The sequence below is a fragment of the Notothenia rossii genome (assembly GCF_949606895.1).
Source record: "Notothenia rossii genome assembly, chromosome: 2".
NCBI classification, from domain to species: domain Eukaryota; kingdom Metazoa; phylum Chordata; class Actinopteri; order Perciformes; family Nototheniidae; genus Notothenia; species Notothenia rossii.
This window is the reverse complement of record NC_136904.1, coordinates 12,485,421-12,503,156: the sequence shown is the minus strand read 5'-3', so window position 1 is coordinate 12,503,156 and position 17,736 is coordinate 12,485,421. Positions and strand designations below refer to the sequence as shown.

General features: G+C 40.7%; 1 protein-coding gene across 2 annotated transcripts in view; it reads left to right on the top strand.

Moving 5' to 3' along the window:
- The first annotated feature begins 345 nt into the window (after positions 1-345).
- The window catches only part of mdga1 (MAM domain containing glycosylphosphatidylinositol anchor 1), a 179,226-nt gene continuing 161,835 nt past the window's right edge, over positions 346-17,736 (top strand). For both annotated transcript variants that reach the window (XM_079665543.1, XM_079665542.1), the window contains exons 1-2: positions 346-892; positions 1,995-2,084. In XM_079665543.1, coding sequence (XP_079521669.1) covers positions 2,018-2,084 — 67 coding nt within the window. In that variant the 5' untranslated portion in view covers positions 346-892; positions 1,995-2,017. The remainder of the gene's footprint in view (positions 893-1,994; positions 2,085-17,736) is intronic.

The following is a 17,736-nucleotide window of genomic DNA, read 5'->3' as shown; positions in this document are numbered from 1 at the left end:
CACTTCTAATTGGCACCCACGATTGGTGGCACCAAAGCTGGCAAACTCCACCAAAGAGACGATAACAACAACACAAAAAACACTGGTGCCCCCTTTGGCTCAGGATACACCTTATTGCACTCAAAAACCACTATTTCATAAGAGACCAGCAAGAAAGTAAGGAGACCAATGTTGTTCTTTTGACAACCTGTTCAGTGTGGAGCTTTGAGGCTGGAGCGCATCTATGTGGAAGCCTCTGTCCTCCCTCCCCTCCAATCCCCTCCCTCCATCCCTCTCTCTCTCTCTCCCTGCACAGACAGGGGCGGTCGTTCTCAGTCTGCGCACATATTCCACTTGGCCAGCATCACTTGGAGTCCACAGACACAGCGCTGATTGACCGAGCAGAGGGGAGCTCATTTTCAGAGCGCATGATTGTGTTAGAAGGGCTTCAGTAGACTGTCAGAGGAAAAGATAGACAGAGCAAAGAGATTTCAACCACGCCTTTAAAAGTAAATAACTAAATAATCCTCAAAAGAGACTGTGTTATAGGATTTTACTTGAGTTTGTCCAAGGGGATTTGGTTTTTATGTTTGTCTCTAGGAGGAGGGACTCCGAGCAGCACTGAGGTTCCTCTGCCCTCTTCTCCCAGTGCGTAAAACAAAACTTTAACACACAAGACGATCATTTGAGAGGACTGAGAGCTCAGAAAATCTCCTCTATACTCCCCGGGAATTGTAAAGCTCACACCGGACGCCCACTGGAGGAGGATATAACTTTTCAACGCATTTTGTGGAGAGACACGGAGGTGGATTTGTCTAACGGAGAGCGGAGGGATCCTCTTCGCTGAGCCGGGAGGAGCGCGCGCAGCTCCGGGTAGCAGACTGACCCAAAGGACTGCAGCTTAGATAAAAAGGTAGAGACGATACATTCCTGCACAGAGAGACTACGTGATTTATTCTTGTCAAGGTTTCATATTTTATCTATTACATGTCCAAGTTGAGCATGAAAAGTGGATGTTTTAGTGAGGCAGTTTTCTATTTAATGTAATCTGTTCCACATCAGAATCAAAGCCGGTTAATGTCTCCCCGGTAATATTTAAATCCTGGGACTTCAAACCCTCTGTCGCTTTTACGCAGGCGATATAAGGATCTACTAAACTGCATGTCAGACGGTATAGCCAGTCTCATTCAGCGCGCCCTGACAGTAATGCAGAGTATTAACTCGCATGAATTGTATAATGAAACTTTGATCACGACGAGCTGTGTAATGCAACCTGTCAATGCAGCCGGATTTATTCATATAATCGCTGAAGTCGAAGGAAATCCTCATGCTCGGTCAGAAGAGTCACATAAGACTCAAGTTATTAGCCTCTGACTCAGCTTTCCATCTTTTCTTTAAGTTTTCCAACAGGTTTTGAATAGCTCCTATAAGACGGTGGTTTAAATACCAGGATAAACAATAAAGTGTTTTTTCCCTATAGGCCTAAACCTTTACATGCTTCGGAAACATTGGAATAATGATATTGATCTGAACAAAAGGGCTGCGTGTATGTGTGGGTGTTGGGATCCAATGTGCATGACCCCACTTGTTGTAGCTAATCCTCCGTGAATACTGCAGTCTGTTATATTCCTCCTGTCCTGAATACACCTGCCCCCCATCCACCCGGGCAAGGAAGTTTAGTCACGCTTAACAGCAGACAATCCTGTCAATCCTCAATTCTGAATCAATCACAAGCGGAACCTGCTTGTAAACCTTTAATCTGGGATTTGTGATTGAATTACCTGTCCTTTAAATCGAATGAAACGATGTAGGCTGATCGGCTGGGAGCGTAATTGCACTGTGATATTATTCCCTCGGCTAAAGGGGTTCAAGGCCACTAGTTGAAAAACAAATAGCAAGTACATCTTCTTCATTTTTTGATAACAATCACTCAGCTGTCGCCTCTTGTTTGTCCCATATATCTGCAGGCTATTGCTCTGTTTTCACATTTCTCCCTCTGTCTCCTTCTCGCTTAGGTTATGACGGAACTGAGCTGAACATGGAGCTTTTTTGGATTTTGTTATTTTCTAGTTTCTATCATCATGCCTCTGGCCAAGGAGTTTACGGTAAGAACGCGATATTGACACATGTATTCCTGTTACCACATCAATGCATAGCCTACTGTATTAGTGCAGGATGACTGATCTCCGTTGCAGCAGCGATATTAATTTGTCCAATTATTAGTCCATGACCCTAATTAAGGGCTTCTCCGCGCCACATGTTGCCGCGTTTTAGCACGAAGCTCTAGGAGGCACTATGATAACTAGTGTTTAAACTACTGCGAAAATGGCTTCAGGGAGATCGACAGCAAATTAACTTGAAAGGGAGATATTGCTTTTTAGAAGTCACAGGAGGCGACTGGGAAAACATCCAGCAATGTAGTGGAGGGGAAACCCATCTATTGTACATCCATGTAATTAAATTTTTTAGGCTGACATATATCCTAAAATCCATACCAGGCCCACAAATTAATGTTTTATTACACAAAGTATGATTAAACTTTAAATTATTATTTAATGGTTATTACGGAATTGGGTCTATAGTTTGGCCACTATTTAACTTCCCACTATTTCCCATGTACACACAGACAAGAGGTCTCAACAGGACGATAATGGTAAAGCTCTCTGAGACATAACTCTCCTTGGTCAGGTTAAACAGGACAGTCACACTGCACTTTTGAGGATAAAGCGGAGATTTGTTTCCTCTTAAGACTGTCTCGCTGTAGGCCTACTACAGACACTCTGTTTCTGCAGCTACAGGCCAGATGTGCATCCTCCTGTCCTGTCCCTTCTGGCAATGCAAACACACGAACTGATCTGTCAGCTTTGATACTTTGATTTTGATGTTTGAAGGCATGTGGCAGCCATCGAAAAAGAGGTCTGTTTAGGAGCATCACATGGAGTGCTGTTGTCACAAGGAATCCTGCTGCCTGCCGTCACACTAAGAAATGCTGACAATCTGTCATTTGCTGAAGCATGTAGGCCCATGTCGAAGTCCCTGCTAACTAACCAGGCGTACACCACTCTAATACTTCATACTGGTGTCAGTATTAGTGTGCATTTAAACCACTTACAATTCTCAGATCTTTTCTCGGTGTGTGTTTGGCTTTGACCACCAGTTGAAGCATTGCACTGATGCCTTAAACTGAAGGTTTTTCCACAATCTGTTGTAGCTGTGTGACCTACAGCTGCAGGCAGAGCTGTGACTGACAGATAGAATCTCAACAATTATGTTCTATAGGAAATGTCAAACATGGCCTTACAATGAAAAACAATGTGCCTGATTTTAGTGGCATTCTTATCTGGAATCAGTTTTACTGGTGTTCAGGCTTTGATGAAGCAATGATTTACCATCAATCTATTATGTTTCTTCCAAAAATATTCCCAGCATAAATATATTTGGAATTTTGCAATGTAGGTTTTTGAGTGCAGTTAGAAAAATATAGGTTTTTCAGAACGTATGAGTTTCAGGGTTGACTTTCTTAGGGGTGTGTTTCATTTTTTCCATCAGTTGTCGTCCCACAGTTTCTCTTCTGATCTAGTTACGCTGTGCTGCAAAAGGCTCACATTTCCAGTTTGCCCTCGTGCAATTGCCCTTTCTCAGAAAACAGGCTTATATTCTAATTGTCTAATTTGTGCAGCAGTGCCTTATGTTCTTAGTCACAAACATGCAGTGGCTTGAATCAAAAAAGTATACAGTTAGTGTCAGTACTGAGGATGCAATGATCTTGTTTTTTATGATAGTTTATTTCCCCAAAGCTTTGGGGGAATCATGCTTGCCAGCATTCACAGGGCCCAGAGTCCCATGTGGCTTGTGTGATGTTGGCGGTGCTCAGCTGTGCGTACCTGCGCAACAACTTTTTCATGTATAGGTAAATAAGCATCAATAAAAAGAGTCATTCAGAAGGAACAAATTGTTTCATAATCTGCACAATTGCTGTGAAGAACACAAGTGGGGAAGATTGGGAAGAGAGCCAAGCGAGTTTGGCACGCTCGCTAGCTATGAATACAGATATGCATAAAATGGTTTCCCTCACTTTGGAATTGTTTAGCACTTCCTCCAGCAGACAGATGCGACTCGCTGTCCGTCGGGAGCTGAACGGTGTAAGCGGGCTGATTGATGTCAGCGCTTTGGACGGCTGTGAGGTTCATTTACTGCAGCCTTCTCTGGGGTGTGTTTTGGATGCATGCGTTTTTGTCAGCTCATGCCTCTAAGCCTGTTGCACGCATGTTGTTCGTGCTCGTGACTGTAAATGTGAAGCGTGTGAGGCCTCAAACCTGTGAGCCTGTATGTGTTTTCACCTACATGTGTGAGTGGGACTTGTTTGTGCGGCAGACGCGCTTTCCTTCCCACGGCAACAGTTTGCTGGCTCAGCAGGGACTTCTGGATCAGTCCCTGTTTCTCTTGCAGTGGTGTAGTATTGATTGTACTTCTGTGAATTTTTATAGGCTGTCAAAAAGCTTTTAACACCTGTCCCCCAAATAGGTATTGGACAGACACTCGCAGCAAGGAAATGCAATGATTTATTCCGAAAGAAAAACTTGCACCATATGCTTAATTCACATTATGCTTTGTTATGCATGATTATAATAACATTTTTAAGTAGCATATACATTTTTTACAAGTCTTCTCTTTTCTTTCTCACATCTCCATACTCTGATCACAAACATATACTGTATGTAAATGACTACATATACAGTCATTTTCAAGTTTCATTTCATTCGAATATGCTGTAATCCCGGGCATTACAAGCATGATGTCACATGTGCCAACTCTCAACATACTTAAGGATTAGAGGAGGTTCAGAAAGTTTCAAGACAGGCTTGCAGGATGAGTCTCGTCTGAAGGACTAAACAGTTACATTATCATACAGACAAAGTGAACCAGAAAAGTGTCTCTTCATCTTTGTGGCGCTGCATCACATCACACTCTGCGAGGCAACAGAGTTCACAGGGACACCAAATTATTGATTGCTTGTCAAAGTCACACAAAACCATTAGCTGGTGCCGTAGATGGAATCCAAACTGCATTAGCTTGCAATCGGATGCTTCATTATGTGCTTGTTAACAGGAAATTGAATGAAGTTAAATCAATGATTTTGTTTGTGTTTTTTTTGTGTTGGATTTAAGCAAGGCTCTTGCAGTAGCAGGAGAGCCGAGGCCTTGCCACTGGCCATAGAACAAAGCACTACAAGAGATGCAGAAAGCGGAAAAGTTTAATATGCCTACATAGCGCACAAATTTAACATCACTTTGAAGATGTTGCCCAAGGAAAAATGAATGGCTTGGAAAACATTGCTGTTTTTTTATTTGCTGTCTGTCTCCATGTGTGTAGACGAGTACCCAACATTTGTGCATCGTCTTAATGCGGAGCTTTACTTGCTGCAGTACATTAGCTTGCCATGGAACATGGGTTGAGAGCCAGTGACCTAGAAAGACATGGTTCCAGGTTTAACTGACCCGTCCCCTGTGACTTCAACTCTTCCTCTCCCCACATCAGCACTTTTTGTTTGTATCTTTTATGTCTCTTGCTGCTTAGTTTATTTTGGATGCTGAATATTGCCCTTTTCTAATAAGCATCCATAATTTATCGGTGGCTCTGAGGCAATGGAGGAAGGGAGGGGAGATGGTGATGGAAAGAGACTGAAGCATTAAGCTAGAGATGATGATAACCTCCCACAATCTGACACCTACTGTCCTCCTCCCACTCTTTACCGCTTTGCGTTATTTCCGTTCACTCTACTCATAGGTACGCACACATGCCTCCACACACACGCACCTATTTTTGCTTTACAAATGGCACCCTCTCCACATAAATGGGATCACTAATGTCAGCAGTTGTTGGATGGCCTTTCCCTCTGTATGAGGTTTGATTAAAATCCTTTGAATTTAGTTAGTGGTGATGAAACTGTTTTTCCATCTGTTCAAATGAATACTAGATGGATGGATGGATGGATAGAAAACTGATTGTTAGCCAGGGTCTTCATTGTTTGGAATGCATATCAGATTCTCCATCATTCATCACAATCAACAATGAAAATGTGACAAGAGTAGTGACGGGAGTGGTGGTATCTGCCTGCTCCCCTTCTCAGTCTCCTGTCCCTTCCTCTTTTGCTGTCAGTCCAACCCATCTTATCCCTCCTGCTAAACATTTTAGTGCACATGGTGGGTGCTTTAATTATTCCGTTATGCTCCCATTTTTTCTTTTTCGCCTTAACTAGGTCCATTGTGTAGTGGTGTAGCCCTTGATTCCTTAATATTAAAAAGGTGCTACCATGGGAGTATACATTATACAGTATGCTGCTTTGTTTTGATGCTTACTCAGCTTATTCTTTGCCACTTTTTTACCCCTTTATTCTTCCATTTCCTCCTCTTCGCTTCTTACTTCTCTCCCGTCCTCTCCTCTCCATTATCCTAGTTTTCTGTAAGGGTGACCGGATATTAAAGCCTGACAACATTTCTATTAACCTACAGGTCAGCAGCAGAGCCATAGGCCTGTAGCCAAAGTGATGTGTTGACTATGGTTTACACTAGCCCTGCAACCTGGGGGTAGAGGATAAGAGTGCTAAGACAACTGTTTGGGAGGTCTGATTTATCTCCTTTCTTCCCACCAGTTACACTTTGAGCCCGGGATGGGCAGTTTGGCACACAGGGGCCCCAAGTGAGGTGAGAACGTAATATTTCTCCTATGAAATCACAGCCTGGCAAGCCTTGGTGTGATATATGTGTATCGAAGTGTAAGCTGTCTCACTGCCTCTTATGCTTGTCTTACATACAGGATATTGTTAATGTGTTGGGCAGTGTGTGCTCCTTCTGCCAGACATAATACATTGGGTGTCCTCTCTCAAAAAGTTCATTTGACTTTGCTCACAGATAGCAAGAGTCAGAGTGCTGAGGAGTATGTCATTTAAGGTAATAGTTTGACCATTCGGGACATGGATTTTCTTTCTTGTAGAGAGTTATATGAGAAGATGTCACTCTCATGTCTGTTTATTGAATATGTCAAGAGCCTGTTTTGAAAGGCTGTATCATAGCTGGAAACTTCAATCTTCTATTACAAATAATGCAGCAAAAGGAAATAAGTGTAATTCTGAATACATTTGAATAACATTATGCACTAAAAGCCATTGGATGACATGGCTGATTGTGTGACATTTATCTCATCTAGTCCACACTGTCAAACAACTTGTACCATCTTCTGCATCGAATGTGGATGAATTAATACAGATTCATAGACTGATTTATTTTTTCCTTATTTACATTCCTTCAAGATTGTGCCAGTTTTTCAAAGTTAGGAGAATAAATCAAATAGATGAATGTTTTAACATGAGTAGTGAAATGTTTAGAATCACTGCAGGCTGCATGGGTCTGTGCTTTAGAGTCGGCAGGATTATTATAACATTTTGCTCACATATAATCTGGTAGCCCTCCTTTCTATCTGTTCATTTTCGTGTTTTCCTTTTATTGTCTTCCACTCTGTCAGATGATAATGCTCTTGTTAATGCTCTTGTTAATTCTCATGCGCATTCACACTCACATAAAGACTTGCACGTGTGTAAACCTCTCTCACTGCATGTCTACCTTTCGCTGAACTCATGGCACATTTCCTCACCCTCACCAACTCTCTTCCCTCTGTCCCGGGATGTTAGTCACACACACACCACACCACACACACACACACACACACACACACACACACACACACACACACACACACACACACACACACACACACACACACACACACACACACACACACACACACACACACACACACACACACACACACACACACACACACACACACACACACACACACACACACACACACACACACACACACACACACACACACACACACACACACACACACACACAGTAATAACACACATTTGGGTGAGAGAGGTCCAGAGAGACAAGAGCGTCTCGGTGTCCGTGTTACTTTTCACTTTTCCTCTGTACCTCTGTCACTCTATCTGACATTATCAAGCACCTCTTACTGCCGCGGCATCATGAGGGACTGTAGACACATTTGTCTGTGTGGTTTTGTCTTTTTACACAATTTATGAATGCGGGGCAATTTAATAATTGAATATGTTGTAGTTGAGGCTAAGATTAAGAGAAGAGTAGTTGGAGTGTGTGTTTTCTGTTTAGTTCATTGCGTGCACAGGGCATGATCTAAATGGCATAGGGTCTATATTGTGAATGTGTGTGTGCGTCTGCAAGCATGGACATAAGATGGGGGGAACATTTGGCATCTAACTTATTTATAAATGTGACAGGACAGTGAACAGCGGTGAGAACATGGCTTACATCAGAGACCGTCTGCCTCCTCCTGCACTTCTCTCACACTGTCACTCTCTTTCTTCCTCACTGCCTTCTCTTTCACCCTCCTGTCCTCTGCACTCACTTCTTTCCTTGGCAAAACTTTGCATTTGATTGATTTGATTTTGCATAGTTTAATAATCCAATTCAAAAATTTCTTGGATAACCTTTTTTTAGCTGAATTTTAAAGCCACTAAGTGTAGACTTTTGATGTGATGAAAACACCATTAGAATTATTCTGATGGAGATTTTATTCTTGGAAAAAAAGAGACTATTCAAGGGACACTAGGTGAAGTTTGTGTGTTGCTCTCAGCATTGAATTGTCTGCCACAGTGTCCTGTTTGTTGCTACCACTGGGGGGCTTCACAGACAGTGACTTTAAAGATCCCTTCCATGCATTTTAAAAAAACGTAAACAAATATGTAAATACCGTACTTGTAATAATAACTAGTATCTGATTAAAAAACAGAAACATTCAATAAATGTATTCTTTTAACCATATTGAACAAAATAAAAACCTGTATAAAATGCAATAACTGGCTTCCAAACAAACTGATGATACACAATAATACTCACTTTTATTATTATTATCATTATTATATTTTTTAAATGTATAATATCTGTTGGTATCTGCATGCAAAGTGTGCAGGTTTTTTACTAGCATAGGTGTAAAATCTTCTGAGGTAGCTGTAAAATATGTATGACATTGTTGACTCAAATGGTGGCATTCAGGCAACCGTTCTCTGTGCCTGTCGCGGATTCAGCACAGATATATATTGATCTGTCACTTCATAGAAAAGCTGCACACAGCCTGACTGCCGAGGAAAACCTTATCATACAGACATCCTCCGGCTTAAAGAGTGTCAGAAAGCACCTACTCTGCTAAAACCACACATTTCAAGGTTCTTCCTCCCACATATGTTCTGCCTCTCCCGTGCTTTACGCTTAAAACCCCAAACAACAATAAAACAACCACAAGTGCTGGAGTTGGTCATGTCCAACTAAACTTTCTGACAGCAGGAAGGGATCAACACTGGAAATCTTTCTTCTGCTCCTACACACGTCTGGCCTCAATAATTCAGCAAAGCGTGCAGCTTCAAGATCTCGCCCTCTGTCTCGTTCTCGTTCTCAAAATTGCTCTCCCTCAGCCGCAAACTCACCCTTATTTGCTCATGACGGTTTCAGAAAATAATTAAATAAACCTTGCACTTTTAGTTTGCCGCTCTCGCACCATTAATTCCCATGTTTCTACCTCAGCTATCTATCAGAAGATGGGGGTATTATCTGTTGGATGTGTGTAAAAGTCCCCCTGGTCTAAGTATAGCAATTGACCTGCCACCAGCAAAACACACTGATCCTTCTCCTCCTACTCCTCCTCCCTCATGTTGTCATTACCCGTCTACTACACTTTTACCTGTCACGAAAGATGTTCCTGCATCTTCCTCTCTCCTCTTCTTCTGTCCTCCTTTCCCTGCAATCATACAGTATATAGCTACCCTTAACATGTCGAAATGGGATAAAAGATACCCATTTTCAACTTTTCAGCCTCATTCCATCCTAATTCCCCCCTCCATCCAAACCCTTTCAACAGATACATCCCTTGAACTCTCCTCATCACTTTTTCTTCCTTGCTTCCCCCCCTCTCTCTTCACTATCCCTCCCTTTCTTTACACCCAGCAGCCCTTTCCTCCAAAGCCCTGTCATCTTCTCGCTATCATTCACCGATTCAGTGGCAAGCACCCACCCACCTCTCCACTTACTTCATATATAGGACATGGCGCACACTCTCATTGAAAGCTGCAGTCAGGCTTTGGGATGCAGGGTGCAGGGCTGACACCAGGGAGCCTGAGCTAGCAGCCACCTCAGGAAATGAGGGCAGAGAGAAAGGTGCATCATGAGGAAAGGTGGTGGGAGGTAGGTGACATAAACAGGAGACTGAGATGTAACAGTTGTCTTCATTGGGAATAAATACAAAGAAGAGAATAAGTGTAGCTGTAACCCTGAATATGACAGTTACGGAAAATTACAATAAATTGACTGTCTTTTTAATCAAACCTTGCTGCCCAGTTAGTGACGAGCCCAGCTGATTGGATGACATCTTTTTTGACTGACGTAGCCCCACAGACCTACCACATACATTTAAAAACCTCCTCATACACACAACCATTTAAAACCCTATGTTATGTTATACAATAAGCCATTTAAAAGATAAAAGAACGTCATACAAAGTGACCATTAAATAGACATAGTGATCCTGATTGTTGATGTTTAGATTCATTATTCTCTGTGAAATACTGCTTGATTTCCAACAATTGTTAGACAACTTTTTTTGACTTCTCTTCTGACTAAAAAGCCTATTGAACACTTTTGATTTTACAGCTTTACATGCCCTGATCTGTGGACCTGTACGGTATTTTGTGCCCCTTCTCTGTTTGATGCAAGCAACCTTCCCCCAACAACACACCTCTATCTCTGAGTGTTGGCGGTGGAGTTGCACTTGAGGATATGTAGGCGTCAAGATAATGTGTGGAATAAAAAATATGCTATGCCTGGTTCTGTTTGGATACTTTGATAAAACGAAAAACCTGTTCACCAGTATTAGATCTAACAGTGAGTGAGTGTGTGAGTGGTGTCCAGTTGATCTATTGCAGCCAGTAGTTCTTCATCCTATTGTATTTCCTTAACATGTGGGGATAGTTCTTTTTGCCATGTCATTTTTTCTGATTGCTTTATTGGGACGCCTGCACAAGTACGGTACTCCAGTTGGAAATCAAAACTGTAACTGTATTTTTTTAATCAAAATCTCTTAAGATTGAGATGATCCAAGTATTAATTTGTGGATATGAAAAAGTAGCTTACACTGTAGCAAGCTTTGAGGACAGGACACAAATGAAAGCTGCACACTTCCAGGTGCATGCGTGAGAATATTATTTCTAACTCAATCACAATGATGCCTGTGGCTCAGGAAGGGCACATTATCCTACATAGAAAATCATTTCCCCACACATCCTTCATTTGAGGAGGAGGTGTCCTTAAACAAGGTAATGTTTAAGGTAAATCTGACACAGTCATCCTCAGAAACCAGAGATACAATTCTTATTTGTGAGTCAATCTCATAGCCATACTGCAAAAACGAAGAGAGAAGCCACAGTGATGTACATTTTGTTCGAAAACGTATAAGCATTTAAAGAGAGAAAGTCCTCGGATTAACTTAATTGTATGTGAGGGAAACTGAATTCACATATTAACCGTGTTTCTCTAAAATGCATTAGGCAAGGCAAGGCAAGTTTATTTATATAGCACCTTTCAACACAAGGCAATTCAAGGTGCTTTACCAAAATGAAAGACATTCAGACAACGGCATTTAAAAACAGTAAATCAACAACACCTTTCCACTTCAGGCATTACAACTTTTGGGGGGGAAGCTTATGAATTCAAACTGAATTTGACATTCAATAAAATTACTGGGATCCGGCTTCTGAAAGAAAAGGGAAGGGATAGGTGGCAGAGCGAAAGGCTCATATTAAAAACTGAGACATACAGCGAGAGTGACATTGAAAAGGGCAGGGCCAGATACAGAGCAGCTAAAAGAAGAAAGGCTTCCCTGGAGACAAAGCTAGACCAACATGGGGCTCAGAAAAAGAGGAAGAAACAGGGAATGAGTCACTGTGTGAGAGCGAAAGTGCGAATGTGGCTGTGACCACTAACTTTATATGCTTTACCCCGAGAACTTCAATCAAATCTGGTTTCCTTTCCTCTAACTGTGTGAGCTTGATCATTGTATCCATATTCTTTAATGCATCTGCACTGATGTTTAAACTCACATGTAATCAAGGCAATGCAACTAACTATATTTATTATCTAGTTAATGACATATCTGATATCAATCAATAAATGACATACAGTCCAAAACCCAAAGATATTCTGGTTTATATCGAACACATCCTCCGAATTAAATGACAAAATGTGTTGTTTGTTTATGCCCTTTAGAACAACACATGAGCATCTCCATACGCGCTCTGGTAGGCAGGATGATTAGGGAATAGTTAGGGATAGATTGCAGTTTAGTTTAAAATGAAAACTACACTGGTTAGAAGACTTTTATTGTCATAGTCACGGAAATACCCCCTTCATTGAAAACATTCAAGGTCACGGATTGGGAAAATAGTATTTGGCTACCTGTTGAAAGTAGAAGGAAATATATGTTGATTGACATTTAATAAACTGGAACCATTGACTTTTTGACTTATTGGCATTGTATTATTAAAATCTATCATTTAGTTACTTTATAATATTACAAATTCAATATTATCAATTATTTCAGAAATATTAGCAATGACTGAATAGTGAAACTAAATGTTTTTAGCTTTATTTTTAGTAGTAGTAGTAGTAGTAGTAGTAGTTTTTCTGCATGTGTCTGCCCGAACCAGCCAATCTTAAGGATTAAACGTTCATATAAGTGCTTCAAACTTTGCTCACACAAACATACCGCTGTGGATCAAAAGAGCCGGCAGAGTTGGAGGCAGAGACTTCTGAGACTTAGTTCAGAGTTGAGAGGTTCTCACGGGGAGAAGAGAGAACATGTGTCAGTGGAGGTGCCGGCTTACTGCTGCTTTGGCTTTTATCAGTCTAACTATCCTCATCTCTTCCCTTTTCCCTTTCTGCATGGGAGCCTTCTCATGTTCCTCCACTCTCTTTCATTATCCTACTCTTCCTCACCTTTCAGGAATCCCATATAGGGCCATCTTGTCCCCCGAAAAATCTTCCCTCTGGTTTTCTTTCCTTTTTTTATTTTTCCACATCATGATTACTCACAACAGGCGTTCTCCTTGGCTCTACTTTTTCTTCTATCTTTCTATTCAAAGTCTTCATCCATTTCGACTTCATTCCTCAGTCTCCCTTGTTTTTAATCTCACTTCCTCGCCCTCTCTATTCTCGCCTGCAGCACCCTGCAATGCAAACACAACCTGTTCTGAGGGGAAGTGAATTATTGAAGCTGCTGCTGCCATTCCCTCTATGCAGAAGTGAGGCACAGAGGAAGGAAGGAGGGAACAGAAGGAAGATGAAAGAAATGGAGAGTATAGATTTGTCAAGACAAACACAGGTGGGGTACTGGGTGCAAAGCATCAGAGAAATATAGTTTTGCTCACACCATGGCTACGGTATAAGGAACTGTGTTAACAGCGGGAGAAAATTAGGTGTGTAGCTAACATATTAAACTATTTTAGATATGATAACAATTGCAAAATTATGCTTTGGTAGGAATGGAAAGCGGCTCATGGTACAGGCCTGAATATATATTTCTAGAAACTTTACTTGAAACAGGGGGTCATAGACTAGACGTCATTACAAATTCAGCAGTTTCTGTCTGCCTTTCATTCTGACACTTGCTGTCTCTATGCTGTATTTTTCTGTTTCTCCTCTATTCACTGTCGTATAATTTCTTAGTTTATCATTGTTTTAAATACGCGAGTATCAGACAAGAACAATTTAGCTGAAGGTGTTTGGCAAATGTATTGGATATGACCCATCAAATATCTGCACCAGGCAAACAAAGTGTTTTAAGTCAATTAATCATGGATGTAGGAGCTAAGGGGTATACACACTGCTGGAGGAGGCTACAACACAAGCCGTCTTATTGTTTAGAAAATAAACATTCACACACAATCAGTTGACTAATTCAAACCACTGACAAACACATACTACCTCCTGAGCAACAGCTGCCCCACATGTTTACAGCAACACAATGAGGCTATTTAGTAACACTAACTAAACATTGTACTTTGTTAACAACATTAATTGAATAAGGGATAAAATACCCTTTGTAAATGTTTTTCCTTTCCCCGAGGGGAGCAGCTCAAACTCAGGATGAAGGGGATGGGGCATGTCATTAATGACTGACAGGGTTTCTGTGCACAACTGTGCTGTAAAGGTCACCTTATTGCTTTTATTGGCAGTCGACTTTCTTCCCTGCTGTTGTCACTATCCCGCACAGCTTGTTTGTATTTATTAAAGTCAAATGCCCGTACAAGACAAAGATATTGAAAACAACGATGCTCTCCCTCTGAATGACAAACACTTTTTCTAAAACTTCCAGACTCACTCCATTCAGCCTCTTAATCGCTCTTTAAATATCCTGTCTGTAAAACTCAGTTCTGTATCCACACATGTTCCCAGTTAGTTCAAACAGGTAACGGGGTCAGCAGCAGAGCCCACTTTGGAGTTGCCATGGCTACACCCCATGCACTGTAATCAGAACAGCAACTGAATATATCTCTATTAAGACATATCTCACAATCACAAAACATAGAAGTACAGATAGTTCGTAAAGCCCTTGATGCCCCCCTTGATTCTGCTTCTTAAGCTTCTTAGCGTTGAACTAAATGTAAATCGAACGTGACTCAGATGTTTATCAACTGCTCTCTTCTCTGCATCTGTATTACTGTGGACTAACAGTAAGAAAGACGAGTGAGGCCTTTTGCACGCAAAGCAATGTTTGGTTGGAATTGGTTGAAGTTGGTTCTTTATATTACATCATTCACTCCATTTTCACTTCGCGTAGCTTTGACACCTAAAGTGCTCTCGATGGAAATATACTGATATGAGACAGATGGAAATGTTTTATGTTTGTCCAAAGATAATGAGGTTGCGATGAAACAGCCAGCTGAAGTTGACACTGAACCAAACTGTGGATGGGTCTATGGATTCTATATAATGGACAACATTAAGGTCATTTGTAATTACTTTAATATATAATTAACATTATAAGTGTTTTTTTGTGTCTGAAGGAGCACATTACAGCCTGATTTTTCAACTATTGCTCTATTGTAATATAGCTAATTGAGACAAGGCACTATAACACTGTATTATGACACAGTAACACAGTAAACATACATCAATAATATTTATATAATTTATATTTTTGTGTGGTTTCGGCCCACCAGATTTTCTACTTTTTGCTTGTTGTTTCCATGCCAACGTATGCCAAGTATTATTTTATTAAAAAAATCATACCACATAATTGGATGGTACTACATTTGAACTTCCATGCGCATGCTGTAGATGAGTAGAGGCTGTCAAAAACATTCTCAGGCACTAACAGACAATGATATTATACAAAACACTATGCGTATTAAATAGGGAAACATAAATAAATCATGATTTCGGGCAAAAAGAGAAAATAATCCAACAAATATAAAACACTTCAGTGTCACAGGGAGTGGAACATTAATCACACCTTTAGTATTATGTGTTTAGAGAGCCACTGAAAAATAATTAGTGTAAAATTAAATTTGATGGGAATTCAAGACATTATGTTAAAGAGTCTACATAAAAGTCTTACGTTTTATCCATGATTTATTGGTTATGGAAAAGCCTGACCAGACAGAGCTTACTTCACCCGAAAGAGAGATGAACGCTTTAATTGGTAACTGGGGGTTTTCATGCACTTTCCTCTTCCTTTAAGATGCCCACTTCTCTAATTGCTGCTTTTTGTTTGGCAGTGAAAGCTTTGAATCCATGCCCAAGAAAATCAGTTTTTATTGGTGCCAAATTGAATTGAAAATTGTTGATGCAATATAAATGCGCTCTACCACTGTATCGGCTCTCTGCCAGAGTGTTGATGAATGTGCGTTGGCTCAGTTTTAAAGCAGATATTATCCATTAAGATGTTTGTGAGCATGTCTGGGTTAAGTTTCAGCTGTTGTCCTTGAGCTTGACAAGCGATTGCAAATGATGTCTTTTATAGAAGCTATTAAAGACACAAGTATGATTTATTCAATACATACATTTATTGGTCGTCCTTTACACTATATATATTCTTCTTACACGTCTGTCTGATACTTATTAAATGCAAGACTTTGTTCGTCTGAAGACATAACAGTAGACAGTCTTTCCACCCAAAGGAAATCGTGTTATTTCAACAGATTCTGTAGCTTAACATGATTTGGGATTTAAAGCAAAGATCTCTTGCAGACATCAGCATTATATGATGTTATAAGATTATTGTTGCCATAGAGGATTCAGGGACTTCTGTCGGTGTGTTGCTGCATTTAAAGTGTTTACATCTCCCTGTCATTATTTTATTACATTCCTTGTCATGTGCGTGGGTCGACATCAGTCAATTGAGAACGATAAACAGAGCGAGTCTTGTGGGTACAGAGTGTGTGTGTGTGTGTGTGTGTGTGTGTGTGTGTGTGTGTGTGTGTGTGTGTGTGTGCACGTGTGTCTTTTTACTCGCTTGCCTCCCTCTTTTGCCTTCATGTTACGGTTCCTATCTCCCTGTTTCTGTCTTTAATCAGAGTCATAATCAATGTTTAGACTACTTGTATCCCTGTTTAATATCTGATCTCTCCTTAATGAACCATGTCCATATTAAATATATATCATGCTCACCACTAACTGTAGCTTTGTACCATATATTTTCTTTCTTCTATGAAATGCGTGCGACATTGTGCTGTTGCATTAAGACCTGATCATGCCTTCTCACATACTTTGCACCAACGTAAACACACATGCATGAATATATATATATTACCGTCCCCTCTCAGGATGTTTGAATCCCCCTATCCTGACCTATCGCCTCATTACAAATGCATTACAAATCCTAAATGATCAATACGAGTATTTATTTGATCTTACTGTAGCTGGTAATGGGAACACACTTCACTTCATTTTGACAGTTAAAAATCACACTTGGGATGTGAACAGTAGGTCATAAGGCCCAGATGGAATAATACAAAGCCATCATTTTCCTCTCCATCTTACTTGTGGGTTTGGGGCTTTAACATCATGATTTAATGATGGAGCTCAAACAACACACATCCTCGCTTCAGTAATGGCAGCTTGAGACGAAGAACAGAATATGATTGCTGATAAAACCACCGAGGCTGACGAGACAAAGAAAAGTCAAGTTAGTCACCTCTGAATCTCCAACTGTCGGTCACAGTAAGTTGTCTTTGAGGGTGGATTTTCTTCTCTTCCCACTCTGGTCCGCGCTGCATTGGGACAGATGTAAAGTCACCACTGGGGAGGTGCAAAGATGTCTTTACACCGGGGAACTGATCACAGAGCAGCCATTATCAGAAGCTGCAGGAGGTGACAAGGTCAGGGAGAGATGTGCTGTCTTCCTGGCTGGCTTAAATACAATTGAGCACACTTCAAAGAAGGTTTCAATGGCAACGTTTTTTCTTGAGCAGATTTAATCACATTTTCTTTTCCCGTGATTCAAAGTTGTCAGCAAATGTGAAAACATATAATTCTGTTGAACAATATAATTACAATCGTGATCCATTCTTTCTTTTACTTTCATACCATTGAACTTTGAAGGATCTGTATAAGTTTTATTCCGCTTTTCGTTCACATTAAAAGCACATTTTAGACAAAAGTAACTAAC